General features: G+C 57.3%; 2 protein-coding genes across 2 annotated transcripts in view; both read right to left on the reverse strand.

Annotated features, from left to right (window-relative positions):
* LOC118712246 (serpin A9-like) lies at nucleotides 1-12,880 on the reverse strand. Its single transcript, XM_045577207.1, has 5 exons — nucleotides 12,560-12,880; nucleotides 6,198-6,821; nucleotides 3,858-4,128; nucleotides 1,913-2,060; nucleotides 1-471 (listed from the first exon to the last, which is right to left on the reverse strand). The coding sequence occupies exons 2-5, from the start codon at nucleotides 6,802-6,804 to the stop codon at nucleotides 226-228; spliced, it is 1,272 nt and encodes a 423-aa protein (XP_045433163.1). The 5' UTR covers nucleotides 6,805-6,821; nucleotides 12,560-12,880; the 3' UTR covers nucleotides 1-225.
* SERPINA12 (serpin family A member 12) overlaps nucleotides 7,779-26,201 on the reverse strand; it is a 21,205-nt gene continuing 2,782 nt past the window's right edge. Inside the window, exons 2-6 of the mRNA XM_036425811.2 lie at nucleotides 22,587-23,237; nucleotides 20,697-20,967; nucleotides 18,163-18,310; nucleotides 15,370-15,577; nucleotides 7,779-7,790 (exon numbers count right to left, since the gene is read on the reverse strand). Coding sequence (XP_036281704.1) covers nucleotides 15,386-15,577; nucleotides 18,163-18,310; nucleotides 20,697-20,967; nucleotides 22,587-23,220 — 1,245 coding nt within the window. The 5' untranslated portion in view covers nucleotides 23,221-23,237 and the 3' untranslated portion in view covers nucleotides 7,779-7,790; nucleotides 15,370-15,385. The remainder of the gene's footprint in view (nucleotides 7,791-15,369; nucleotides 15,578-18,162; nucleotides 18,311-20,696; nucleotides 20,968-22,586; nucleotides 23,238-26,201) is intronic.

Raw genomic sequence — 26,201 nt, forward strand, 5'->3', positions numbered from 1 at the left:
GAGCCCTCGGGGGACAGCTCCGCCCTCCCAGGCTGACTGACTGTGAGGCACAGCTAAGCCCAGGTGGGAGCCGTGGACGCTCAAGGTCACACCCAAGGACACCTGGGCCAGGCCCGGGGGTCTGCTACGCCTACCATCGTGTGAGAGCCCGCCGTGGGCCCGCCGTGGGCCCGCGCTGGGTCCCACAGCGCAGTGAGCCGCGGCCTGTGCATTTCCGGTGCGCCGTTACGTGGCCTGTTTGTGTGTCCTCCGCGGAAGGCCTCTCCCCGCCGGGAACCGGGTGGGGTCTTGCACTTTGCCCAGGAAGAGCGTGGTCTGCGCGGCCCTGCTGGCGATCAGCAGCAGGAAGGGCCTGTTGAAGCAGACGGTGCGGGGGGAGCTGTCCTTGGAGCGGGTGGTGAGCTGGGTGGCCGTGGCCGCCGCGGCCTTGGTGCCCGCCTCGCTGACCTCCACCACCGCCTGGTGGGCCACCTGCCGAGGGAAAAACAGACGCCCACGTGGTTTAAAAATACCAGGCTTTGGTGTTTTGCCTGGGAATGGGGACACCTCTGCTCCCCCCGCTGTCCCCCTCCCCCTAGAGGCCTAATGCCTGGCCGGAGGTTTGCCGTGGTCTCAGGCATGGAGTTGGCTGGTTACCAGTACAGCCCAGATAGACCTAGGTGTGAGTCCCATTCCGCCATGCATGGTGGCAAGCTATTTATTCACTCTCCAGATGGACGGAAGGACGGTAATAACTGCATGCGTCCCACGGGCTGTGGCGAATTGAAGGAGATCCAGGAAGTGTGCCTGCCACACTGATGGCCGCAGCCGGGCGGGGCCATGGCAGCGGGGTGTGGCTGACTACCGCCTCTACGCCTCTTGTGGCCAAGAGGCCCTTACACTGGGCTCCTGCTCCGCTCAGCCTCAGGCCTGGACCTCCGAGCAGCTACAGTCATTGTTTTCGTGTGTGCACATGGGTCCCTAGTGCTCATCATGTTTTTAATCCTCACCCAACCACATGTTTATTGATTTAGAGAGAGAGGAGGGGGGTAGATAGAGAGACTACTACCTCCCAAGTACCCCTTGCCAGGGAGTTGAACCCACAACCTAGGTTCCTGTACAGGAGCCAAACCCACAGCCTTTTTGGTGTATGGGATGACACTCCAACCCACTGAACCACCCGGCCCGAGCTGCCCATCATATCCTGTGGAATCTGTACTCCTTCCCTGGACACCAGTGACAAAGGGCCTGTTCAGTGGCCCAGGGCCACTCCTGAGCATTGTAATCTGTTAGGAGAATAAACGTTAGGTGAGGGGTCAGAAACACATGCAGACAGGCGTTCGGTAACCCAGGGGGACGAGAAGCGAGGGGTCCATGGGGAACCTGGACGGTGCCCTGCACGTAAAGGGTGCTCACGGCCCAGTGCCCATCGTGTGTAGAGGTTTGGTCTGACTACTTGGGAATTGGGCTCAATGATTTGTTTTAAGAGAATCAGAAATATGAATGGTTAGGTCCAATATCCTACACTCTGGAGGTCAGCTCCCTCTCTTACTATTTTTCTTTCTTGATTGACATCACAGGGCACTAATGCCCGTGGGCAGCCACGTTCGGGTCGGTGTGAGGGCCTGGGCTCCGGGGAGGTGGGGGGCAATGCCGGGCACCTGCTCATCTGCAGCAGGTGCAGGCGGGGCTGTTCTCAGGGGACTGCCGCCCAACACTTGTCCAGTGAGGGGTAATGGCGTGTGGGAGGTGTGATGGCCACGGAGCGGCAGGCCGGGCCGCCATGCCATGTGGCCTGTCTCGGCCACAGACAAGTCTCTTCGCCTCTTGGCGACTCTGTTTCCGGGTCAGGGGGTGAGTGACTCGAGCAGTGGGTCTCTAGGGGCCCTTTCCACTCGGGCTTCGATGCGAATCTTCTCATTGACCAACTCACTTTGGAAACTTTCAAGAAGCCTTTCTTGGCGATTCCAGAAAAATCGGCATTTTGGTCAAAGGCGTCCTGGATGCCCATCTTGGGGAGCACGGTCTCCAGGTCATAGGAGGTAGAAGTGGAAAACTTAGGGATGAACACCTCTATCCACCTGGGAGGAGGGAAAGGCAGAGGTGAGGGCACAGGCCCGGTCCCAGCTGTTCCCGGTGGCGTTTCAGGAGACTCTGCTCCCGCGAGGGCCTGCTGGCTGCTGCTGAAGGGCCAGCAGGTGCCAGTCAGCCAGCCAGGCTGAGCTGAAGGGGAGCACGCCCAGCCCTGAGGAGGACAGAGAGGGCAAACAGGCCCCTAGAGAGGGAGGGGCAGGGCAGAGAAGGGTCCTCAACCCGGGACCCTGTGGCAGAGGCCAAGCAGTGATGGCAGGGAGCCTTCCTCCCAGGCCAGAGGCCACCCCCAGCCCTTCCGGAGACAGACGCTGCTGACCCTTGTGGGCAGCCAAGTCCAATAGAACTTCCTGCACAGTTGGGAATATCCTCTGTCCGTGGTGTCCGTACGGCAGCCACCAGCCACGTGTGGCGATGGAGCAATTAAAATGCAACTAGGGCCAAGAAGAAACTACATTTTTAAGTTTATTTTCATTAACTTAAATCTAATAACCACACGTGGCTGCTGGCTGCTATGTTAGCACAGCCCTGGGTCTGGCGCTTGCCTGCCCCCCTTGGCATAGTGTCCCTGAACCAGGAGTGAACATACTGTGTGCCAGGCACTGCCTCAGGCACACTCAGGAACGTCCTGTCCGTGTCAGTGGTGGGAAAGCTTACTGTTAGTGCTTTGCCCAGGCGTGTGCTTAACAAGGCACAGAAAGGGAAGCACAGAGGGTGGTGCTGCTCACTGGTGGGTTCTTTGTACCTGAGCACAGTGGGCAGCTCTCGCTTCCCTGCCTTGTGTCCTGCACTGGCTGGCTTGGCCAGCTTCCTCCTCTCTCTGCCCTGTCTCTTTAAGGACACCCCCACGCTGGCTCCTCTGCCTCCATCCAGCCCCGGTTGCAAGCTACGAACCGAAGAAATCTGAGAAACACTCTGCAGTGTCTCTCGAGCCCCCACTTCACACCTTCCTAGTGCTGCTCCCTTTGCCAGCAGGCCTTTTCCCAGCCCCTGTGAGTTCCCTCACCCTCCTGTTCTCTCATTCCTGTGGGGCAAACCGCCGCCTCCTTGCAGGCTCCCCTCAGCCCCAGCTGGAAGTCACCTCGCTTTGCTCAGAAGCTGCTCAGCACTCTGCCTGCCCCGCCCTGGCATTGACCTTTGTCTTTTCTGAACTACAGTACCTCCGATCCAGTCTTTTCTCTCCTCCTGGATGATATTGCTAAGAGGTCAGACGTAAGACTCCTTTTTATCTTATGATTGGCATCCTTGGATCCTCCCCATAATAACCACAGAACTGATCATAATGCTATCATAGCTGACATCGACTGGACACTTACTCTCTCCCTGGCATTCTGCTCAGCCCTTGGTAAAAAGGAACTCGTTTTATCTTTTCAGCATCCTCTGAGCTCAGTGATGTTATCACCCTCATTTGTGATGGGGTTTGTCTGTCTTTACGGAAGCTGCCCTGGCATGCGCCAGCCTGGTGGCGGAGGGGGTGGGCTCCACCGGCACGGAGCGGCTGCAGTTTCAGAACAGTCCTCAGAGGCAGGGTGCGCCGTGGCCTTGGGTAATTCACTCCCCCTCGGGGGCCTTTGTTTCCGGGCCTGTGAGGGGGGGACAGCTCTCCTCACCCGCCAGGGGCCCGTGAAGCTCAGTGAGAACTCACGCCCGGCGCCGCGCCCTGCCTGCAGCCGGCGGTGCTCGCTTTGCAGGGGAGATGCTCGCTCAGCTGCCTCGCGGTCTCTGCTCATCCTCGGACGCTCCCCGTCCCCTGCCTCGGGCCCCAGCCAACAGCCACAGGTGCCCACCTCTTCCTGAGTAAGCGGCTCCACTTGGCCAGGGTGGCTGCGGACAGGGCCTGCTCCAGCTGCCGCATCCCGCCGGGGCGGGGCAGCACGAAGAGGGCCGCGGCGCCCCCCCGGTAGTCCATCTGCAGCACCGAGCAGTTCAGCTCCGGGTCCTCCCCGAAGGCAAACTGCTCCACCTGGTGCATCATGGGCACCCTCACCGTGGTCCTGCCCACCACGAACGGGTACATGTTACTCGTGTACGCAGGGTTGAAGGGCTTCTCCCACTGGGCTGCACAGAGAGAGAAGCAGAGTCCTGGGTCACAGCGCCATCGGTGTAAGATTCTTTCCAAAAATCGGGACTTTTCTATAACGCCGCAGGAAGCAAGACAAATTGTTCAAAAGCGGGACTGTCTCGCCAAAAGCGGGCCGTCTGGTCACCTTACATTACTGAGGTGAAAGGCAGAGCATGAAGACAGAGAGGAAACTCCCCACAGTGGCTAAAATGACCAGTTTTACAACTCTGGAAGCTAACCCACTGCCTTCGGCTCACTGAGAAGCCATTTATTGAAGAAAAACAGCTACATGTCTGTAAGAATGGTCAGCTGTGTGGTATTTTAACTGGCAAGCTGTCCTATTGGGTCTGCTTGGGAGCTCAACCAGTGCAAAACACCATTTCCTTGGGAAAATTAGTCAAAGAGGGTTACCGGCGCTGACAAATTGTGCGGCTTTCTGAGGCTGGAGATAGCCATCGATTAACCAAAGGGCTTGTTAGGACAGACAGAGGGTGGTGGGGGAGGTGGCATTTGAAAAGTGCAGGGTGAGGGCCTCTGCATAGTCACCCTGCCGTAAAGGCAGCAGGAGAGCGGCAGAAACAGCCAGAGCCGGCTTCTGCGGAACTCGGGGAATTCAGCAAGGGCTCCCGGTAACCTGGGAGAGACCATTCAAGAAAAATGGCCGAATTTCCATGAGAACAGTAAACTGTGTGGCATTTTAACTTGTATTACTCTCACCCTCCTCTCTCTAGCTGAGCAGACTGTGTTCCGAGTGCCTGGGGGAGAGGAACAGACAGGAAGAAGTCTCCAAGCTTCATTCCCAAGGGCTCACAATGATTGGACTGTAATGGTTCCTGGGAGACCCCACTGGCCAGTGGATTGGGGCTCACTCAGCGGAAAAGCACGTGTCCCCCAGGCCAGGCAGCCTTTGTGAGGAGCACTTAAAGGCAAGTGCTTCCGCTTCTCAGTTGCCTGGAGCAGGATAGCAGATGGGACAAACAACAGACGAATAAAAAATCTAGAAGAAAAAGCCAAGGAAAGAGAAGTCCATGGAAACTGAAAAGCTCCGGTGCACACGTGTAACGCTACATGGATGTGTGAAACGAACACGTGTAACGCTACATGGACGGCTGTAAGCTCTTACCTCCAGGGGCCCTTGAAGGCTGGCACAAACAGAAACTGAATGGGGACTTAGAGTTATGAGCTGCCTTGATGGGTGTTGATGGCATGCCCACTGTACACACAAAGGCCTCTGCAGAGATGGGAGGCTTGTGTGTGCCAGGCATCTCAGAAACCTCTGCCCAGTCATAGCTGAGCATCTCAATAACCAAGAGGAGACGTCAGCGGCCACACATGACCAAGAACAGACTAAAAACTAGTTCGGCAAAAGCACCAAACACAGTTCCTGCCACAAGCCATGAGACAAACCCTTGGCAGGGGGTGAGAATCGGAATTTCAGAGCTGCCACGTTACAGTATTTTAAAAATCCAGCCTTTACAACAAAACGTATTTGGCTTATAGAGGAACTAAGTATGGACCACACTCAGGAATAAAAGCGGTGACATCAGGAGTGAAAGAAGGAACGCCACTCCAGAGCCTGTGGACGTGAGGAAGAGAATAAAGGAGCGCTGTGAACAGCTCTGTGCCCACCACGGCGATAACCAATGAAATGGTCCAATCCCTTGAAAGACGTGATTTGCCAAAACTCCCACAAGGAGTAGTACACAATGGGAATATATCTATTAAAGAAACTGACAATAGTAACTTTTTCAAACAGAAAAGTTACAGGCAGGGCCAGGAGATACGGTCCTTTCTCCCAAGGTCATTTCCAGAAAAAAATTTCCCGTGGGCTGCCCAGGAGCCTGATGTGAGCCCCCAGGACACAATCCGGCCACACACAGACGGAGCGAAGGAGCCCGTTGTACTTGATAAACCGGGATGGCCAAGGTCATGCACCCAGCTGGTCCCAAAGCCAGTCCCACCGTGGGCCCCTGCTCCCGGCCGTCCCGCGTCCGTCCAGCTGGCTTACCTGACCGGACTGGGGAGGAACAACGTTACCATCCAAACCAGCCTCTCCGTGTCTTACCGTCAAAGAAGATGTAGTTCACCAGGACCATGGCGGCCTGGGGCTCCAGGTCCCGGATCAGGTCCACAACCTTCCCCTGGGTCTCCTTCTCCACGAGGCTGTTGATCCTCCTCCGGGCGGCGGAGCTGCTGGAGAGGTCCACGGAGGAGACCTGGGCGCCATACAGCCGCCGGGCGCCATCCCGGAAGCCGGCCCGCAGCGGCAGCTCCTTGCTGACGAAGACGGCGCTCCCCATCCTCAGGGCCAGGCCCGCGCGCGGGGCACCGAGCGCGCCCACCAGGCGCTGGAAGCCCTGCTGCACGGCCGCCTCCGGCAGGCGCGCGGGGTCGAAGCCCAGGCCCCGGAGCAGCTGGCGCCTGGTGGCCGCGCGGGCGCCCAGGGACAGCATGGCCAGCGCGGCCGAGACGCTCACCGGGGAGAAGAAGACGTTCTCGCCCGGGGCGCCCAGCGCCAGCCTCCGGTACAGGCGGAGGGCGAAGGCGGTGTTGCTGGCGGCCACCTGGGAGGCCGGGAGGCCCCCCGCTGAGGGGGCGCTGGGTGGGGACACACCATACATCGCAGCCCAGAGGCTAGTCACTAGGAAAAGTTGGTAAAAGGAAGGTGCCATTTGGGAATGAAGTAAGTCTGCAAGAGAGGGAAGGACGCGGAGGGGAGGTAAGCCGGGCTGCTGGCCCCTGAACCAGAGGCCATGCAGCCCTCCACCCAGCGAGCAATTGAATGGGGACAAGCAGGACAGTCAGCAGATTCCAGGACTCGGAATCTCAGCCCCACAGAGGCTGGAGGAGAGGGGCGGGACTGGGGGGGGCAGAGGGGGGAAAGGGGAGACAGGCTGCAGAATCAGCCCAGCAGCGTGCAGCTGATTCCGGGCTGTGGGGCCCTGGAGGGTGGGTGCAGGGCCTGCCTCAATGCCAATGGCATTTCCAAGGACGGTGCGGGCAGCTGTGCTGTCACCATTGCTTTACTCACCTGGAGCGGCCGGAGGCGAGGAGAGCACAGTATTGGAGCCGGTGCGTGACCCGGAGCTGGCAGGGCCTGGGCCAGTGTCTGCACAGCGAGGAGGGCAGTGAGGAGGGAGGACCACGGCACTCAGCCCTGTGATGAGCTCCGTGACAGGCCAGGGTCTTCGGGAGGCCATAGGGGAACGTGGGCCTGCAGGACCCCCTGATGGGCTGGGGTCTGCTGGCCAGCGTGGATCGTAATGACTGACCACTTGACCATGAGTGAGTGGACCAGGTGCCGACCCAGAGGCAGAGCCTAAGCAAGTCCACACGTTCCCGCGCCACCCGCCATGCGCCGTGTCTGAGGAGCAGCCAGTGCAATCCCCTGTGCACTGCGTGGCCTCCTCCCGCCCACGCCCCGGCCCCGGGAGGAGGTGAGACAGTCTGTACGGAGCCCACAGTGGGCACAGGAGGCGGGAAGGGACAGGCATGCCCCTGGTGTGTGTAACTGAGCAGGGACGAGGCTGAAGGAGAGACGGCCAGCGGCGCCCTGGGCAGAGGTCCCTGGGGCCTGGGGTGGGGCAGCACAGAGCACCTGTCTCCGGGAGGTGGGGGGCTGGGGGCCCCCAGGGACACCTGCTAACACCGGCTCTGCCTCCCAGAGCGTCTCCTCGCCATCAGCAGACGTGGCCCCGCTGGAGGACGTCTGGCTCTGTGCCCCAGGCCTGCTGTGTGCGACGCCCGGGCTGGGCGGGAGGCCAGCCTGGACTGGTCGCCCTTCTGGGCTCAGCTGGTGAACGGCCTGGCCTGTCCTCCTGCTATGGCCGGCCTCCATGTGAGCTCAGGACGTGGCTGGTGCTCTCTGGGCCTCAGGGCGGTGGCCTCAAAGGGCTTCCATGGCCGAGGACCCAGAGGCAGGTCCTTCTGCTCCCGAAAACATGCTCAGCCCAGGCTGCAGGCAGCTCCCACCCCCTTCCACCGGCCTCTCCCCCGAGCTCTGGCCTCAGGGCTGCCCTTCTGTCTCCCGGCATCCTCTCTCCCAGCCTGAGCTGCGGCCTGGGGCTCTGCAGTCAGGGTGACAGGGACACTTTGTCCTCCCCGTGCCTGCCCCATCTGCACCCCTCCCTGCCGCCGCCACCCCTTCGGGCCACCTGCCATTGTCTCCACCGCTCAGCCCCACTGGCCTCGTCACCCTCCGCCCGCAGACGGCTGAGCTTCCCAGATGCAGGCCTCATGCGTCACTCTCCCACTCGGATTCCTCCGGCTCCCACTGGCCTGGGAGGGGCCCGGGCACCCGGCACCTCAGTCCTCCTCCCTGGGCCCGTGGACGTCTCGTTTCCTGGGAAGGTCGCATTTCACTCGGTCCCACCCCTGCTCTCCTCAGCCTTCAAGTCCCGCTTGGGTGTCAAAGGCTTCCCTTCATCCCAAACCCCTCCACACCTGGGCCTTGGCGGTTGTGACAGTGGCAAGGCCCTCTGGCCCACAGTCTTCCTCTGCTGCTGCCATGGCACCCGTCACTCACTGCCACTGCCTGTGGGGAGCGTCTCAGCCCTCTCCATGTCCTGAGCATGGGCTCCCTCCCCAAACACACACACACAGACACACACCCCAGGTGACCTTGCCTTTTACCCCCCATTGAAGAGAGCCCCTCAGAAAAGGAACCAGCTCAACCTCCTCCCCCAAAGACATACCCTACTTTCCCCAGCACCTCTCCCTCCCCCACCCCTCCTCACCACCTCCCTCCCCTCCTCCACCCTCCTCTCCCTCCATCAACCCTCCTCCTGGAGCCAGAAGCAGCCCTCACCTCCATCTCAGGGCCCTATACCTCTCTCTTCTGCATTTATTTATTCGTTTATTTGTTTGCTTACTTGTTTATTTTATTGTTTAAAGTATCACATATGTCTCCTTTTCCCCCATCAACCCCTCCCTGGCCACTCCCACCCCCAGGACAAGCCCCATTGCTCCAGGGTTTAATGCTCCGTCAGCTAGCTCAAGATGCAATGGATTTTAAATACACTGAGGTCTTGCCCATCAAGGGAAACAACTGCCAATGACACGGCAGAGAGCTCATTTCCTTTTTGCTACTGCCCCATCTTTTTTCTATTTTTACAATTTCTCAAATTAATTTTTTTAGAGAGAGAGGAAGGGAGAGGGGGAGAGAGAAAAACATCAATGTGAGAGTGAAACTGATCGCCTGCCTCCTGCACGCCCCCTACTGGGGATGGAGCCTGATTTTTTTACAGAATGGAAGGGAGAGGGATAGAGAGTTAGAAACATCAGTCAGCTGCCTCCTGCACACCCCCTACTGGGGGTGTGCCCGCAACCAAGGTCTGGACTGGAATCGAACCCAGGACTCTTCAGTCTGCAGGCGGACGCTCTGTCCACTGAGCCACACCGGTTAGGGCAGTGGTTGCCTCTCTTGTTCTCCCTGTACAGCGCTGTATGGCCAACACTCAGGGCTCAGGGAGTGTTTGATGCGTGGCTGAATGAGTAGGGAAATATAAATGAGTAACTTACTCCTGAGGGTGGATCTGACTGGAAATGAGGAAGAGAGACTCTTCCAAGGCGTCTCAGTGCTAACTGAGGTGAGAGGTATGCTCACATTTACATCAGAGTTGCCTTACACTTCTGGCCAAGGCAAAGGAACTGCCTTGGGACTTATAAACCATTAGAAAAATTTCTAAAAAATTGAGACACTGAAGAAAGCCAAAAGAAACCATCAGACATTGGGCGGCACAGGCGGAGAAGGATGATGCGGGGGCCCTGTGAATGCCCAGCTGCTGCCAGGGCACTTTCTGACCTGCAGAGGGCCGCCTGGGAAGGCACATGGGCATTTTCCTTAAATTGTCATCTGAATCCGAGGCGACTGGCAGAGCCGAGGCTCAGATACACATTTCCCCAAGATGGCGGACGGTGTAATCAGCTTGGCCTTCATATCAGCCTAGATGTTGGCAGGGGCGGGACTAGATATATAAATTCAGGCAAACTAGGGCCTACTTAAGAATGCAAATAAACTCCTTTGACCCTAAGTTTTGGTGTTACTTCCTGGTATTTGGGTATAAAATAAATGTGCTCTGTGGTCTCAGGGTCACCGTCGCTGCCTCTCCATCAGAGAGAATGGCGTCCCACCTGGCTCCCAGCTTTAAATCTATTTCTGCATTTTCTTTCTTTCTTTCTATTATTTCTCAATCCCTGGCAGCCTCCACTTAGAGCCAGTTCGTTCATCTCTCTCTCGTGCGGGATGCGGAAAAGGGGATCCCTGCCATGCCTGGCCCCCACTGCACCAGGCCCCCGCACAGACCAGGGAAGGAGCCTAGGCGAGCGGCAGGCAGGCCCCCTGGGCCCAGGAGAGTGGGTGCTGTCTGAGGAAGCCCAGGAAGCCCGCTGTGTGGTGGGAGTGCGCACGAGCCAAGTCCAAACCTGAGCTGAGCTCTGCGCCATAAAGCAAAGTCCTCTGAGGCTAGCCCCCAAATAAATAATAAATCCCCGGAGCCCCCAAACCAAGACAAGGAGCTGCTGGGTGTAAGGGAACAATTCCCAGAGTTCACATAACATGGGAAGACACTTAGATTGTGGTCAGTGAGGGTGAGGAGACCTAGGGCAATGGTCGGCAAACTCATCAATCAACAGAGCCAAATATGAACAGTACAACCATTGAAATTTATTTTGAGAGCCAAATTTTTAAACTTAAACTTCTCCTAATGCCACTTCTTCAAAATAGACTTGCCCAGGCCGAGGTATTTTTGTGGAAGAGCCACACACTCAAGGGGCCAAAGAGCCAAATGTGGCTGGTGAGCGGCGGTTTGCTGACCATGGACCTACGGCATTTAGTGGAGAGCCTACATACTGCATTCTGACATGAGGGCTGAGCTGACTTTGGCTTAAAACTACTCTGGCCGCCGGCGTGGCTCAGGGGCTGAGAGGTTGGGGTGAACCTATGAACCAGGAGGTCACAGTTCAGTTTGCAGTCTGGGCACAGGCCTGGGTTGTGGGTTTGATCTCTAGTAACGGGCATGCAGGAAGCAGCATATCAATGATGCTCATCATTGATGTTTCTATCTCTCTCTTCTCTCCTCCTCTCTGAAATCCATAAGAGCATATTTAATTTAAAAAGCTACTCTAGATCCGCTAATGGGGCTTGAAAACATGCAAGTAATTTAGTTAACAGTCAAAACAGGTGTCAGCGCACTATACAGAGGGGTGCTTTCTTGCTGTCCTCCGCTCTGTGTGGAGGTTTTGTCTTTCAGGTGGGGAAGGTGAAAATGAGCAGCTCTAGATGTATTTATAGCTTCTGGTTTCCAAGGAAGACAGTTTTGTTCAAGGATCCTCAGAAAAAAGATTTAGAAAAAAACAACAACTCAATAATAAAATAACAGCTTTGCCGAGACCAGTTTGGCTCAGTGGATAGAGCGTCGGCTTGGGGACTGAAGGGTCCCGGGTTCGATTCCGGTCAAGGGCATGTACCTTGGTTGCGGGCACATCCCCAGTAGGGGGTGTGCAAGAAGCAGCTGATCGATGACTCTCTCTCATCGATGTTTCTAACTCTCTCTCTCTCTCCTTTCCTCTCTGTACAAAATCAATAAAATATATATATTAAAATAACAGCTTAGGCTAATGTAAATAAATAAAAATAAAAGTAAAAAGTCCAGACCAAAAAAGGAGAACGTCACAATGACCAGCATCCAATACAGAATAACTGGAGGTTTTAAGAAATCGAAAAATGTGATCCCAGACCAGAAGGAAAGATCAGTCAATAGAAACAGACCCAGAGATAGCTGGGATTGTGAAACTAACAGGCAAGAACTGGAAAACATCTGCTTAAAACACGCTTAAGTAAAGAACCCCTCAGTCTCATGTGAGAAAAGTCAAAACTGTGAAAAAGCATCAAATCCAACTCTCAGGGATGAAACATTCAGTATCCAAAATGAAAAGCTCACTGGCTAGGTTTCAGGGAAGAGGTTCAGAGGGAAAGCTCAGTGAGCTTGAAGCTAGCCATAGGAATTATCTACGCTGGAGAGCGTGAAGGGAGAGAGGGGAGATAGAGCCCAGCAATCTTCCAGACAAACGCAGAAGTCAGCCGCGGGCAGCAGGCGTTCTGGGCTAAGGGGCCGAGGAGACCAGAAAACTAGAAGAAATAATGAAAACTGGCGGAAGCATTTGTAACTCCCTCTCTGTGAACTACATCTAATGCAGAAGGCCGGACACAGTAAAAGGGAATGAATGCAGCCCTGCCACCACCACCCCCTTGTTGGATCTCACATGACTCTGTCTCTAGACGCACCCCCCCCTCCCCACTCACCCACCTGACAGGCCTTTCCACCCTGCGGGGTCTTTCCACATCACCCATTCCAGAACCTTCCCGAGTCCCCCAGAAAGCCCGCCCTCCCCGGAGCAGACCACACCGGAGTGCCCCCTGCAGTTTACCTTCCTGTGTGTCTGTCCCAGTCAGACAGCCTGGACCTCGGTGATTTCCTCTAGAGCAGGGAGTGTGATCCGCGAGTGCTGGGACGAGGCGCAGAGTGCCGGGAGGGCGTGGGAAGACGCGGGAACCCCAGGGCTGGGCTCTGTTGACTCACCCACCCCCGGTACTGAAGCAGGTGACAGTCAGGAGCCTAGGGTTTCCCAAGCGTGGTTCATCGTCCAGAGAAACTGGTCTCACTGAAGTGCAGAGTCCCAGGCCCCACCAAGAGCTACGCAGTCACTTTCCTGGGAAAGACCAGAAGACGTGGGAGGCGGGGCCCTGGGTCTTCCTGCCCCCTCTCCCCCCAAGCTCTGCCCTTGCCCCCGGGCAGCTCCCCAGGATCCCCCAGCTCAGAACTCCTGCTCCCGGGACCCCAGAGCCTCCAGGAAATGGGTTGGGCCCACGCCTGTTTCTCAGAAGCTCCCGGCCAGGGTGGCCCTCACTCTGGAATCCCCTGCCTGCCTCGCACACGTGAATGCTTCTGTCCCGTCGCCGGATTATGGAGATCTTCTTACCACTTTTTTTAAATTTTTATTGACTTTCCACAGAGAGGAAGGAAGAGGGATAGAGAGCTAGAAACATAGATGAGAGAGAAACATCAACCAGCCCCCTCCTGCACACCCCCTACCGGGGATGTGCCCGCAACCAAGGTACATGCCCTTGACTGGAATCGAACCTGGGACCTTTCAGTCTGCAGACCGACGCTCTATCCACTGAGCCACACTGGTTAGGGCTATAGTTTATTTTTAAGTTGTTACTTATTTCTCCATTACAGCTGACATTCAGTTCACCAAAGCAGAGCAGGCCTCCGGCCCGGCTGCAGCAGTACCAGTCTCGGTGGGATTTAATCAGGGTTGTTTTCTGTGTGTGTGTTTAGTTAACTTCTCTTTGTGGCATGTATCCTGGGCTTTGATATTAATTTTTCTGTTTAAACACATTTCTTTTTTGTTTTTCTAAAGCTGATTTAAAGACCAACCTTGAGCAAAAAATGGTACAAAATCGAAGAGGCTGGTGCCCGGGTCATGGGAACAGTCATGGAATGAGTGCAACCTGGGAAGTGAGCAGCAGCAGAGAGCGCTTCCCAGAGAGAGGTGCCTTGGCCAGGCACCGCCCCCCCTCCATTGTCACCCTGAGCACTGACGCGGTGCACGAAGCCAGCCGTGTGACCCCTGTCACTGGGCTTTCCCTGACTGGCGCACCGCCTGGCTCATATAGATGCTCAGGAAATACCCGGTGGCTCAGTGGACCCATTGCAGGATGAACATGGAGGTGGCACATTGGCACCAGCTGCCTCTATCAGGTGGGCCTCTGAGCCCTGGTTTCCGGTGTTGGGCACTTTCACCCTTGTTGGGGCCGAGCCCCCTGAGTGGCATCTCCTGGGCCAGAGGCCCCCGAGGCCGGGGGTGCGAGGAGAAGCTCAGAACTCACTGTCCCAGCGGGAGTGCCGCTCCCAGGGAGGCCGCCTGACCGCCGCCAGCACGCCAGCCCTCCAGGCGCCTGACCTGCTCCACTTGCTGCCCCGCTGTGTCCCTGGCGCTGGTGCCTGCCAGTTCCCACAGCGGCCACGGGCACAGGAGCTCCGTACATGCCGTCCACGCACAGCGTGACGCTCAGCAAATACTTGCTGGGTGAGTGGACAGCTGTCCCAGAGACTCCCAGCTCCGGGCCTGGCTGTGGGCCACAGGCCACACGTGTCTTCCGAGCCTCACTCCTCTCGGCCGCCCAGTGGGGTGGCCAGGCTATTGGAGGGGCCGGCGGGCGCGGGCTGGAGAAAGCCGCCCACAGGCCCCGCCGGGAGAGGCGCCCGTGGGCTGGTTACGAGGAGTCAGGATGCCCACTCCTCCGGTCCACGGTCGGCCAGTCCACACGCATGTGGCCGGGAAGGCCTCACGGAGGAGAAGGTGAGTCACACCTGGCGGGTGTGGGGCGGGGGGTGGGGGGGGGCAAGCAGAGCATCGGGTGGGTGGAGGGCGCCTGAGCAGAGCGGAGGCGGCCGCGCAGAGGGTGCCCTGCGGACTCGGGAAGAGCAGGCCCGGCTTCCCTCCCAGAGCAGAGCGGCACTCCGGAGGGCAGGCGGCTGGGACACGGGGCTGGCTGGTCAGTCTCCCCGTCAGCACAGACACCAAGCCCTCACCAGGACAGGCGCTGGGCGTGGGCCCAGCCTGCAGTTCGAGGGAAAACCTTCCGCAGGTGAGTTTCCTGGCCGCCCTCCGGCTGGCACCCGCGGCGCTGTCACCGTCTCCGGTGAGGCCTGCTGCCTCCTGGGCCCCAGGCCGAGCTCCTCCCCTCCCACCCTCCTGCCTCCGCCTGCGCCTCCGGCCACAGGCACCCCATTGCCGCTCACCGTCCATGCCCCCTGCCGCCTGCCCCCTGGGCACCTGCCGTTCCTCTGTTTGGTAGAGTCTCCCTCTGCCCACCCCGCCTTCCCCCTCCTTTTCTGTTTCTCAGAATAAAGTATGGCCGTGGAGTAGGAATTCAGCAGAAAGACGTTTAAGACGTGCAGTAGTTGCCTTTTGAACAAAGTTAGTTTAAAGGGGAGATGAGTAAATGGCGAGAGCTCGGACTCAGTTTCTGTTTGAAAGACAGCCAGTACGTTAGATATTTATTAAATCGCAGCACTCCTCTGCTGCCAGGGGGCAGGGAGCACTGCCAGCCGGGGAGGGTGCCTGCTCCCAGGTGTGAAGGCGGGAGGGCAGTGCCGCCGTGGGCCTGCTTGGGGCTCACGGGGAGGCGGGGCGGGGCCGTGCCCCTGGCGCGCAGCCCCGGGGAGGACGGGGGCGGCACCCTCCTTAGGAGCCGGCGGGGTTGGCGATCTTCCCCATGAAGAGCATGGTGGGGGTGAGGTTCTCCGCAATCATCAGCAGGAAGGCTCTGTCCAGCTTGAAGGTCATGGGCCTCTCCATGGGCAGTGTCTGCATGCCGGTGCCCGCGGCCCCCTCCGAGCCCTTCTCGTCGATCCTCAGCTTGGCCTTGTGCGTGGCCTGCGGGACCGGAAGCGGGGTCAGTGGGGCAGTGTTGCCACGGGACCCGGAGACCCGGGCGAGCCAAGGTCAGCGGAGGCTCCCAGAGGGAGAGGCCGCGCCCCGAGTGGCTGAGCTCAGCAGTCACGGCTGGTGCCGCCTCCCGGCCTCCCGCTGCCACCTGTCAGCACTGAGGGTGCTCAGCAAGGAGACGCAGCGGCCCTGTGGGGCCGGGCGGGGGGAGGGGTGCTGTCCTTCCTGGGGGTTACAGGGAAACCAATCTGTGAAGGCCAACAGTGTCTTTGAGCCTCAGCCCCATGGACGAGGCTCAAGGGTGCTGTCCTTCCCCGAGGCCTCTGGCCCCTCACTCTCCTTCCGCACCCCCCCCCCCCCAATGGCTGGCTGGTGGGCGGTTAGAGGGAGCCAGATGCCGGCCGGCTGTTGCAGACCAGCCCAGTACCGCCAGCATCGGCACCAGGCGATCGGCACGGGGAAAGGGGTGGCTTCTGGGGAACGCTGACACGGGTCATTCCGTCTCATAAGCCGGACAGAGCCCTGCCCACAGGCCCAGCGAGGGCGCCCAGCTGCGGAGGGACCCCGCGCGGCTCCTTGCTGCCTGCAGGAGGGTGGCTGGTGACCCTTTCTGTGACGTCTGCAGGGAAGTTGAAGGTGAGAAGGTTCTAGTCGCTCTTTTCCTTCCTCTTGCAAACTGGAAAGCACTCTGGGTTGGAGCTGGTTGCCAGCTCAGGTGGCAACTCGGATGCCTCCCCATGGACCTGACCTTCACCCTCAGCCCTGACAGGCCCTGCCCAAAGCTCCTCCCACCCACTTCTGCGTGCTGAAACCTTCCCCCCCCTCAGCTCCCTTTTAACCTACTAGGAGAATTGCTAGATAAAATAGGCCATCCAGTGACGTTTTATTTTTAGGTAAATGATGGAGTTTCTGTGTAAGTACATCCATGAACTATCTGGGACAGACTTACACTAAAATAAAAAAAAACATTGTCACTTATCTGACATTTGAACTTACCTGGGCGCCCTGCATTTCATCTGATAAATCTTGGGACCTGCCCCAAGACAGGCAGATGCTCAGCTCTTACTCACGCAGACCATGGACACCACCTCCTCCCACAGACCATGAACACCGCCTCCTCCCACAGACCATGGACTGCCTCCTCCCACTGACCATGGACCGCCTCCTCCCACAGACCATGGACACCCTCCTCCCACAGACCATGGACCGCCTCCTCCCACAGACCATGGACACCGCCTCCTCCCACAGACCATGGACACCGCCTCCTCCCACAGACCGTGGACACCGCCTCCTCCCACAGACCATGACCATGGACACCGCCTCCTTCCACAGACCACGGACACCGCCTCCTCCCACAGACCATGACCATGGACACCGCCTCCTCCCACAGACCGTGGACACCGCCTCCTCCCACAGACCATGGACCGCCTCCTCCCACAGACCATGGACACCGCCTCCTCCCACAGACCATGGACACCGCCTCCTCCCACAGACCGTGGACACCGCCTCCTCCCACAGACCATGGACACCGCCTCCTCCCACAGACCATGACCATGGACACCGCCTCCTCCCACTGACCATGGACCGCCTCCTCCCACAGACCACGGACACCGCCTCCTCCCCCAGACCACGGACACAGCCTCCTCCCACAGACCACGGACACAGCCTCCTCCCACAGACCACGGACACAGCCTCCTCCCACAGACCATGGACACCGCCTCCTCCCACTGACCATGGACACCGCCTCCTCCCACAGACCATGGACACCGCCTCCTCCCACAGACCATGGACACCGCCTCCTCCCACAGACCATGGACACCGCCTCCTCCCACAGACCATGACCATGGACACCGCCTCCTCCCACAGACCACGGACACCGCCTCCTCCCACAGACCATGACCATGGACACCGCCTCCTTCCACAGACCATGGACACCGCCTCCTCCCACAGACCATGGACCGCCTCCTCCCACAGACCATGGACCGCCTCCTCCCACAGTCCACGGACACCGCCTCCTCCCACAGACCACGGACACCGCCTCCTCCCACAGACCATGGACTCCGCCTCCTCCCACTAGACCATGGACACCGCCTCCTCCCACAGACCACGGACACCGCCTCCTCCCACAGACCATGGACACCGCCTCCTCCCACAGACCATGACCATGGACACCGCCTCCTCCCACAGGCCGTGGACACCGCCTCCTCCCACAGACCATTGACACCGCCTCCTCCCACAGACCATGGACACCGCCTCCTCCCACAGGCCGGTGAGGCCCGAGAGCGGGGGTCCGGCTCAGCCGAGACCCGTTCTGAGGCCTTGTCTGTGCTCTGGGCCTTCACCACATGTTCCTGCACTGAATCCACTTCCATACCAGCCGGGGAACGGATTCTTATTGCACAGCCTGAGGCATGAGGCTGGGAGTGTCCGATTCCCCTGGGGCACGTGGCTGGAGGGGCGGGGCTGGAGGCGAGCTCGGCCTGACGGGGTGGCGTTCTGGCTTGTTGGGCACTGGGATGGGCGCTCGGTGACGGCTCCCTGTGCCAGGGGGATGCCCAGGCCGGCAGGCTTACCTCGCCCACTTTCAGGCTTCGGTTGGGGACTATCCTGGTGAGGTCGCCGTACTCCTGGAAGACTTTGGTGATGCCCAGGTGGGAGAGAGTCTTCTTCAGGTCATAGGTGCCCGTGATGGAGAACCTGGGCAAGAACACGTCCACCACCCTAGGGTGCGAAGCGACAGCGTGAGGGCAGGCCCCAGGCCGGTGGGGAGCGAGACGTTCCTCCCAGACGCGGAAGTTCAGGCTGTTTCTTCAGCCACAGGGTTTCTCAGCCCTCCCCATGCCCCCGCCCCGAGCCAGTCCACCCGCCAGCAGGCTGACACCAGCGGCAGCGAGGCCTGGCTCCCGGCTGGTGGAACCGGTCACAGCCTCTGGGAGGCCTGCACTCACTCTCTAAGCCGCCGGGCGGACACGGTGATGCCCACGGTGCCCACGGGCAGGGAGAGGCTCATGCTCAGCGACCAGCACACGCTCCTCCCTAGCCCTGGAGTTAGCAGCTGCACCTCCTCCTGGGTGGGACCTGGGGCCTCTCAGCCTGTGGGCCGTGGAGTCCTGTCCTCTGGCCCTGGACCATTTCTGCTGGCCTCTCCAAGAGCCCAGGCCCACCTTTGCCTCCTTCCGCCCCCGCACCCTCCATAAACGGTGTGGACCTGACCGTTCCCAGGAGCAGGCCCTGCTGTAATAGCCCCCGACCTAAAAACAGAAACTTCTGTTGGCGCCTGGCTGGTAGCTCCGTGGGTTGAGCATCATCGAATAGACTAGGGGGCTGCTGGTTTGATTCCCAGTTGGGGCATATGCCCAGGTTGCAGGTTCAGTTCCCAGGCAGGGTGTAGCAGGAGGCAGCCGAGTGATGTTTCTCTCTTGCATCAATGTTTCTCTCTCTCTCTCTCTCTCTCTCTCTCTCTCTCTCTCTCTCTCTCTCTCAAATCAAGAAAAACATATTGAAAAAGAAAACATCTACGTTGGCTCTGAGTCACCTCTCCAGCTCCCAGGCCACATCTTTCCTTTCGTTCACAGCACAGTGTACCTGCCACTTCCTCTACTTCCTCCCATCATCGCCCACCCCCCTCTAACCAGGCGTCACCTCCACATGCTGCCCCACAGCTCTTCCCAGAGTTGCTGACCTGTGCTTGCCGGACCCAACAGCGAGCTCTCAGGGGTCCAGCACTAGACAGTTGATCCAGCTTTCCATCTTTTTTAAAAACACATTTTTATTGATTCAGAGAGGAAGGGAGGAGTAGGAATATTAATGATGAGAGAGAATCATTGATTGGCTGCCTCCTGCAGGCCCCACACTGGGGATCAAAGCCTTAACCTGGGCATGTGCCCTGACCGAGAACATGACCCCGACCTCCTGGTTCATAAGTTGACGCTCAACCACTGAGCCATGCTGGCCGCGCCATCTTTCCATCTCAAAGCACTCCACCCAAGCCCGTGCCCTCCAGCTCTCTCCTCCCTTCAGCAGCCACTCCGCTCTCGCCCTAGGCTGCCTCCACCTTGTCACCTGTCACATTGCTGTGATGCTCAAGTATCAGCCTTGGTCTTCTTATCTCTTTCCTCCTTTCTCCTTCCCTGGGGATCTCACCCATTGGCATCGCTTTAAATGCCAGAGACAGGCTCAGTGACTCCCAAACTTACCTTCCCACCCATCCAGTCATTCAAGTGTTTATTAAGCACCAGCTGCCGTGCCCATGGCTGAGGTACATCTGTGAGAGGAACGGGCAGCAGCCCATGCCCTAGCCTGCGCTCTAGCAGGAAGACAGGTGGTAAAGTCAGCAGAGGAGAAAGGAGACATGTGTACTGCTATCTGTAATACTTTAAACAATAGAATAATACTTGAAAAAAGAGTCAGCGCGGCATAGATGCGCAGACAGGCAGTCTGCGGTAGGGAAAACACAGATGGCCTCACGGGAGCCAGGAATGCTGGGTAAAGGGCAGGTGTGGGCCCTGCATGGAGGCAAAGGAGGCGAGTTGGTTTTGTTCCTTTTCTGGTGAAAAGGAGAGTGGCAGAGGGCTCTGAGCAGGGACGCAGTGTGGTCTTGCTGAGGGTTGAAAGGACCATCTTGTCTGCTCTGTTAGGAATCCTCTGGGTGTGCAGCCAGGGCCCAGAGGTGATGCTGGGAGGCCAGGGGAAGTGTTCGGTCACAGAGGCGGTGGGAAGGATCAGATTTCAGTTACATTTTAATGGGGCTGATGGGGCCCCTGGCAGACTGAATGAGGGGCCGGGGGAGAAGGTGGTCAGGGAGGACCCCACGGTTCTAAACGTGAGCAGCTAGGAGGGCAGAGTGGCCACTGGAGGGGACGGAAGCTGGAGGAGGTTCCCCAGGGGGATGGGGATGTTCCTTCTGGACACGTCGGGACTGAGACGTCTCAGGCATCCAGGGAGGAACTGGGGGAGCAGACGGATGTGTGGCCTGGAGACAGGGACAGGGGAGAGCCCAGGGGACCTGGGAGAGGAGAAGCAGAAAGAGTAGGCGAAGAGAAAAAAGGAGGGAGAGGAGAAGGGAAGGGAGGAGGACGGAAGAAGCGCACACACCAGAGCCCTTTACCTCCGCGTGACGAGCTTCTTCCACCTGTCGAAGGTGTCCAGCGTCAGGGCCTCCTCCGCCCGCCGCATGGCGCCCTTGTCGGGGAGCACGAAGGTGGCCGTGATATTGTTGAAGTACGGCATCTCCAGGACGGTGCAGCCCAGCTGCTCGTCGTAGCCCACGGCATACATGCCCCCGTGGAACATCATGGGCACCTTCACGGGCCTGTTCTCCTCCAAGAAGAAGTCTCCCTCTTTCGTTGCTTTTGGGTCAAACTCGTGTAGCCACCTGGCTTCAGATGGAAGGAGGACAAGGCGGTGTGAGGGTCCCGAAGGAGGAGAAGGGACTGGCCCCCGCTAAGCACTGGCCTCCGTCCTCATGCTGAAGTTCAAGGAACGGGTTTGGAGGCTCTGGGATGTCAGGACATAGCTCCAGGAATCCCTGTCCTCAGGACATGCCCTCAGGACTTCCTGTGCGCAGGGAGTTGATGACCTGTTCCCACAGGAGCCAGGCCTGGGGCTGCTGAGCCAAGAGGGGAGCTTCCGGCAGCCCTGAGCCCAGTGCTCCTGAGGGTGAGAGAGGCTGTGGACTGTGTCCAGCAAAGGGGACCAGTATACGGAGTGGGGTGATCTGGGTCTGAAGTGAGTGAAAATGCCCAGCTTTATGCTAAGTCAGCCCTGGGGTTGCTGCTCTCACATGGGACCAAGAGAAGTGTGGGGCAGTCTGCCCTTGGGAGTCTGCGGAAGAGCAGTGAACTCCTAGAGCTGAGTGTTGGGACTCTCCTTTTCTACCCTGAGGAGTCTTTGATGCTGTTTGGCATAAACCCAGACCTGGGTCTTTTCACTACCTTCCAAAGACCCACCGTTCAAATTCTCCCTCTACTGTTCTAGATGGGTAACCTTGGGTGTCTTACCTCCCTGGGCTTCAGTGTCCTTATCTGGAAAGGGAATATGGATGAGGGCCTCCTAGTGCTGCCGTGAGCCTGGGAAAAGGCAGCACAGCGTAGTGACTGACGATGTATAGTATGGGTTGAGTGAATGCTAGTCATCATCTGCACCATCATCACCAGGGGTCTTGTAATCTAGGGGATCTAGGGGCTAAGGGGATTTCCAGATTCCCCTTTCTTCCTCTGCTTTGGGAAGACAGATTATCACTGCTTCCCCCTCTCCTCTCCGCCGCTGCTGCCACCATCTCCCTGTGGATTTGGGGAGAATTGAACTTCCATATTCAGAACCATGCTGCTGACAACCCAGCAGTAATCTTGTGTGGCCTGAGGGCTGTTGGCCTCTGATTCTTAACTATGTTGGCCAACCTTTTGTGTGAGCGTGTAGGTGTGTGTTTTGGGAGAAATGATGCTTGGATTTAGGAATATTCTTCCATCTTCCTTTTCAGTCTTTCACCCAGAGACTTGAGAATCTACAGGAGATCAAAGCAACCACCAAAGTGGTCATCATCACCATCCCCAACCCGGGGGTCTACTCGGAATGAAGTGCACATCTCTTGGGCCAAGAGAAGTGGTTTGAGTTCTCACCTCCATTGACTAGCTTTGTAACTGAGTAAGTTGATTAATGTCTCTCTAAACTCCACTTTCCTTTTCTAAGAAATGAGGAAAAGAATGTCACTGCAGCCTCTGTAACCAGTGCTGTGTTAGGACAATCAGTAATGAGAAAATGCACGTGGAGAATAATTTAGACTTCACGGAGTTCATCGCGCATACATTTCTGCTTCGAATACCAATGACTGCCCTATGAGTTAGCAGGGTGCTCATGTTGCAGATAGGAAAAGTGAGCCTTTGAGAGATGAATCACTTATGAATCAAGGTCACAGAGCAAGCAAGTGGCCAACCCTGGTTTTTAATCTAAGTCTACTGGTCATGCTCTCTTTTCCATGCCATGCTGTCCCAAGACTTACCTCGAAAGAAAATACAGTTGACAAGAAGCATCACAGTGCCAGCATCTATATTCTTGACCAGGTTATTGATTTTTCCTTGGGTTTGCTTACTGACATAGTCATTGATCTGCTTCTGAGCATATTCAGTGTTCTGGAAGTTGGTGGGGACGCTGTCTGCATTGTACAGGTCCTTGGCATCCGCCATAAACCTCTTCTCTGGCCGCAGCCTCTGGTCCAGGAACAAGGTGTTCTCAAGGGTCAGCTGGAGGCCCTCGGCCTTCTGGTTCAGCTTCTGGATAAGGTAATGGAAACCCCCATGAAGGTCTTTCTCCGGCATTTTCTGGAAGTTGAGACCCTGCTTGATCTCAGCCAGCGTGGTGTTCTGGGCGCCCAGACACAGCATGGCGAAGGCGGTGGAGATGCTCACGGGGGAGAAGAAGATGTTCTTGCCGGGGCTGTTGGCGGCCAGTTTCTTGTACAGATTGAAGCCGAAGCCCAGGTTCCGCCGGGCGAGCTCCTGGGCAGCCCTCCGGCCCTGCTGCTCTTGGGCCCGGCTCATGGCGCCATGATGCTTTGGGGAATGGCTAGGCTTCAGAAGACCTTCTACAGTGAGGAAGCCGGCCAGCAGCAGGCCCAGGCCCAGCGTGAAGTTCATTTTCCTCTAGGATTGTCCTGTGGAGGAGTAGACCTGAGGTTAGTGGGGGAAAGGACAGAAGAGCCCACTACCCCCTCTCACTCCCGAGGAAGACAGTGAGAGAAGCAGTGCAGTGTGTGCTGTGCTCAGCGGTTTGTAAGTGTGTTTAACCCCAAGACAAGCAAGGATTGTCCTCCTTCATAACTGAGAGGCCTGACCAGAGGAGACAGCTCTTGTTTGTGGCCCATCTTCCCCATCTTAGGGTGACAGAATCCCAGTTTCTTTGAGGAACTGCCCCCTCTACTCCACTGGGTGACAATGGGGCCACATAACCACATGAGGCCATCATAGTACTTCATCACCTGCCACACTGATTGGTAAAGAAGTGTGAGTGCTTCTCAAATCAGATCAACCAATGTCTTCCCCTGGGAATGTACAGGCACCTTAACGCTGAGGGTCTGGCTTAATGACACAGCCCTGGAGCCTAATGTGGCCCTGGCTTCCATGTGTAGAAGGAGAGAAGAGAGAGAAATGGGGAAAAATACTTGGTGACATCTTTGGAGTCCCTGGATCAAGCTTTACCTAAAGACCAACAACCTCTAATTTTCCAAGTTATGAGCCAATAAATTTCCTTTTGAGGGTTGGCTCTATGTGTTGGATTTTTTCCCTTACAAGCAAAGGAGTATTGACTAATTTGTAGAAATCCAGCCCTTGGTCTGGGATCTCCTGGTCTGTAAGTGGGGACTGTGCACTCCAGAACCCAGGTCTCTATCAGACTTCCTTCCCTGTATTGTTCCCGGGAAGAGAAGGGGCAGCGTGATGAAGAGGACAAGTCCTGGTGGCTGCAGGACTGCTGCTCCCTTCACCAATTCTAGCGTGGACCTCTCCCCACAAAAAAAACAACCTGTGGGCTTCTGGGGACATGCTTTTCATGTTTTATTTTCCCTTCATCTCAGCCTCTCACGCTGCATAGATAGAGCTGCCAAAAGTACGGTCGTCCCCAAAGCTTGCCGATTTCTCTAGTTGGCCATGCTGCCATCAGTGATCTTTATACCAACTTGTACATCAACTAGAGGCGGATTTCTTTGCAATGTTCTCACTATGTTTTCTTTCCTGAAATTTACACCTTCCTGGACCTGAGCTGGTGGAAAGAGCAAAGGCCATCCGTGTTGTGTTGGCCTGGGCTCCTGAGAAGCAGAACTGAGATGAGGAGTCAAGCGTGAATTGCTTATTGAGTGTGTGCTGTTAGGAGGAGCTCCTTGGGAAGCGAGGGAAGCAGGCCACGCAAGGGAAGGAGCCAGGAGGATGAGGCTGGCTACAGGTAACATCTTGCCTTGACCTGATCCACAAGGGGCCGGCCCTGGAGCCAAAGCACATAGCGGCATTGCACCCATGAGGAGAGGGTTCTGGCTTTTCTGAGGGGATCCGTCCGTCAGTGGCTGTGATCTGCCCCGGGGTGCAAGGGCTGGGGTTTCACTTGCTATCAGACAGGGGCAGTTTTCTTTTCTTTTTTAAAAAAATATTTTATTGATTTTTTTTTTTTTTAACAGAGAGAAAGGGAGTTAGAAAGGGAGATAGAGAGTTAGAAACATTGATGAGAGAGAAACATCGATCAGCTGCCTACTGCACACCCCCCACTTGGGATGTGCCCGCAACCAAGATACATGCCCTTGATCGGAATCAAACCTGGGACCTTTCAGTCCACAGGCCGATGCTCTATCCGCTGAGCCAAACTGGTTTCGGCAGGGACAGTTTTCTGGAGTGGGGAGGGCAACAGTGAGCTGTCAGCGGCCCACCTCACAGCATCACAGCCTAGGGCAGTGGTTGGCAAACTTGTTAGTCAGCAGAGCCAAATATCAACGTACAATGATGGAAATTTCTTTTGAGAGCCAAATTTTTTTAACTTAAATTTCTTCTAACTCAGGCCGTGGTATTTTGTGGAAGAGCCACACTAAAGGGGCCAAAGAACCACCGTGGCTCCCGAGCTGCGGTTTGCCGACCACTGGCCCAGGGGAACGGGCCCAGCACTGGCAGGCCCCCTGGAGCTAAGTGGAGGGGCCTCTTTCATTGTCTGGCCGGGAAAGCACCATTTCCCCAAGTGGTTGTGCCCCAAACCCTCTACACCGGGTGCTGTGATGGAGCCCTCAGCAGAGCGATGGTCTTCAAGAGGCTCATGGGGAGTAAGGACGTTCCTGTGTGTACACCCTCATCCCACCCCTCCCACAGGCAGCCAGCGCCCGGACGGAGGGCTGTCCCCGGCACCGAGGGGCTCTGGCTGGGTAACCGCAGCTCCGCTCTCGGGACTGGTCCAGAGCTGGCCGGAGGCAGTCAGCCCCAGTGATTTCCACCCTGACAGCGGGTCGGGGAGGGCGGGCACTGGAAGTGACCAGGGAGGTGAATCCAGGCTCCTGGCTGACATGTTAGGACGCTGCCCTGTCCCATCCCCTGGTGTCCTGGGAAGGGAGGTGTGGACCCCAGGGGCTTCCGTAGCCAGGTGCCCGATGGGAGAAGTGACCTGGGACAGAGCCAGGACGTACAGAGGGTGCACGCCAGGGCCGCCCGGAGACCCTGCCTCTACTTCCAGTGACACTGGGGACATGGTCAGTTAGGTGAAGCCGAAAGCATCCTGACAAATACAAGTATAAATATGTCTTTATTGACTTTCAGAGAGAAAGAGAAAGGGGGGCGGGGAGAGAGAGAGAGAAACATCAATCAATTGCCTCCCACACACACCTCAGGGATGTGCTCTGGGATCAAACCCAGAACCCGGGCAGGTGCCCCGACCAGGAATCAAACCAGCGACCTTTCAGTGCATGGGACGATGCCCAACCCATTGAGCCACTTGGTATAAGCGCCAAGAAGTCAGGAGTCTCAGGCCTGCTCGTACGCCTGTTGCTGTGTGACACTGGGGGTGGGGGGAGACACTCCGCCCCAAGCCTGGTGGTGCTGTCTAAGCGCCCTCCTCTCCTGAGGACACATATTTTGCAGTAAAATTAAAAATA

Source organism: Pipistrellus kuhlii, unplaced genomic scaffold (assembly GCF_014108245.1).
Source record: "Pipistrellus kuhlii isolate mPipKuh1 unplaced genomic scaffold, mPipKuh1.p scaffold_m20_p_85, whole genome shotgun sequence".
In the NCBI taxonomy this organism is placed as follows: domain Eukaryota; kingdom Metazoa; phylum Chordata; class Mammalia; order Chiroptera; family Vespertilionidae; genus Pipistrellus; species Pipistrellus kuhlii.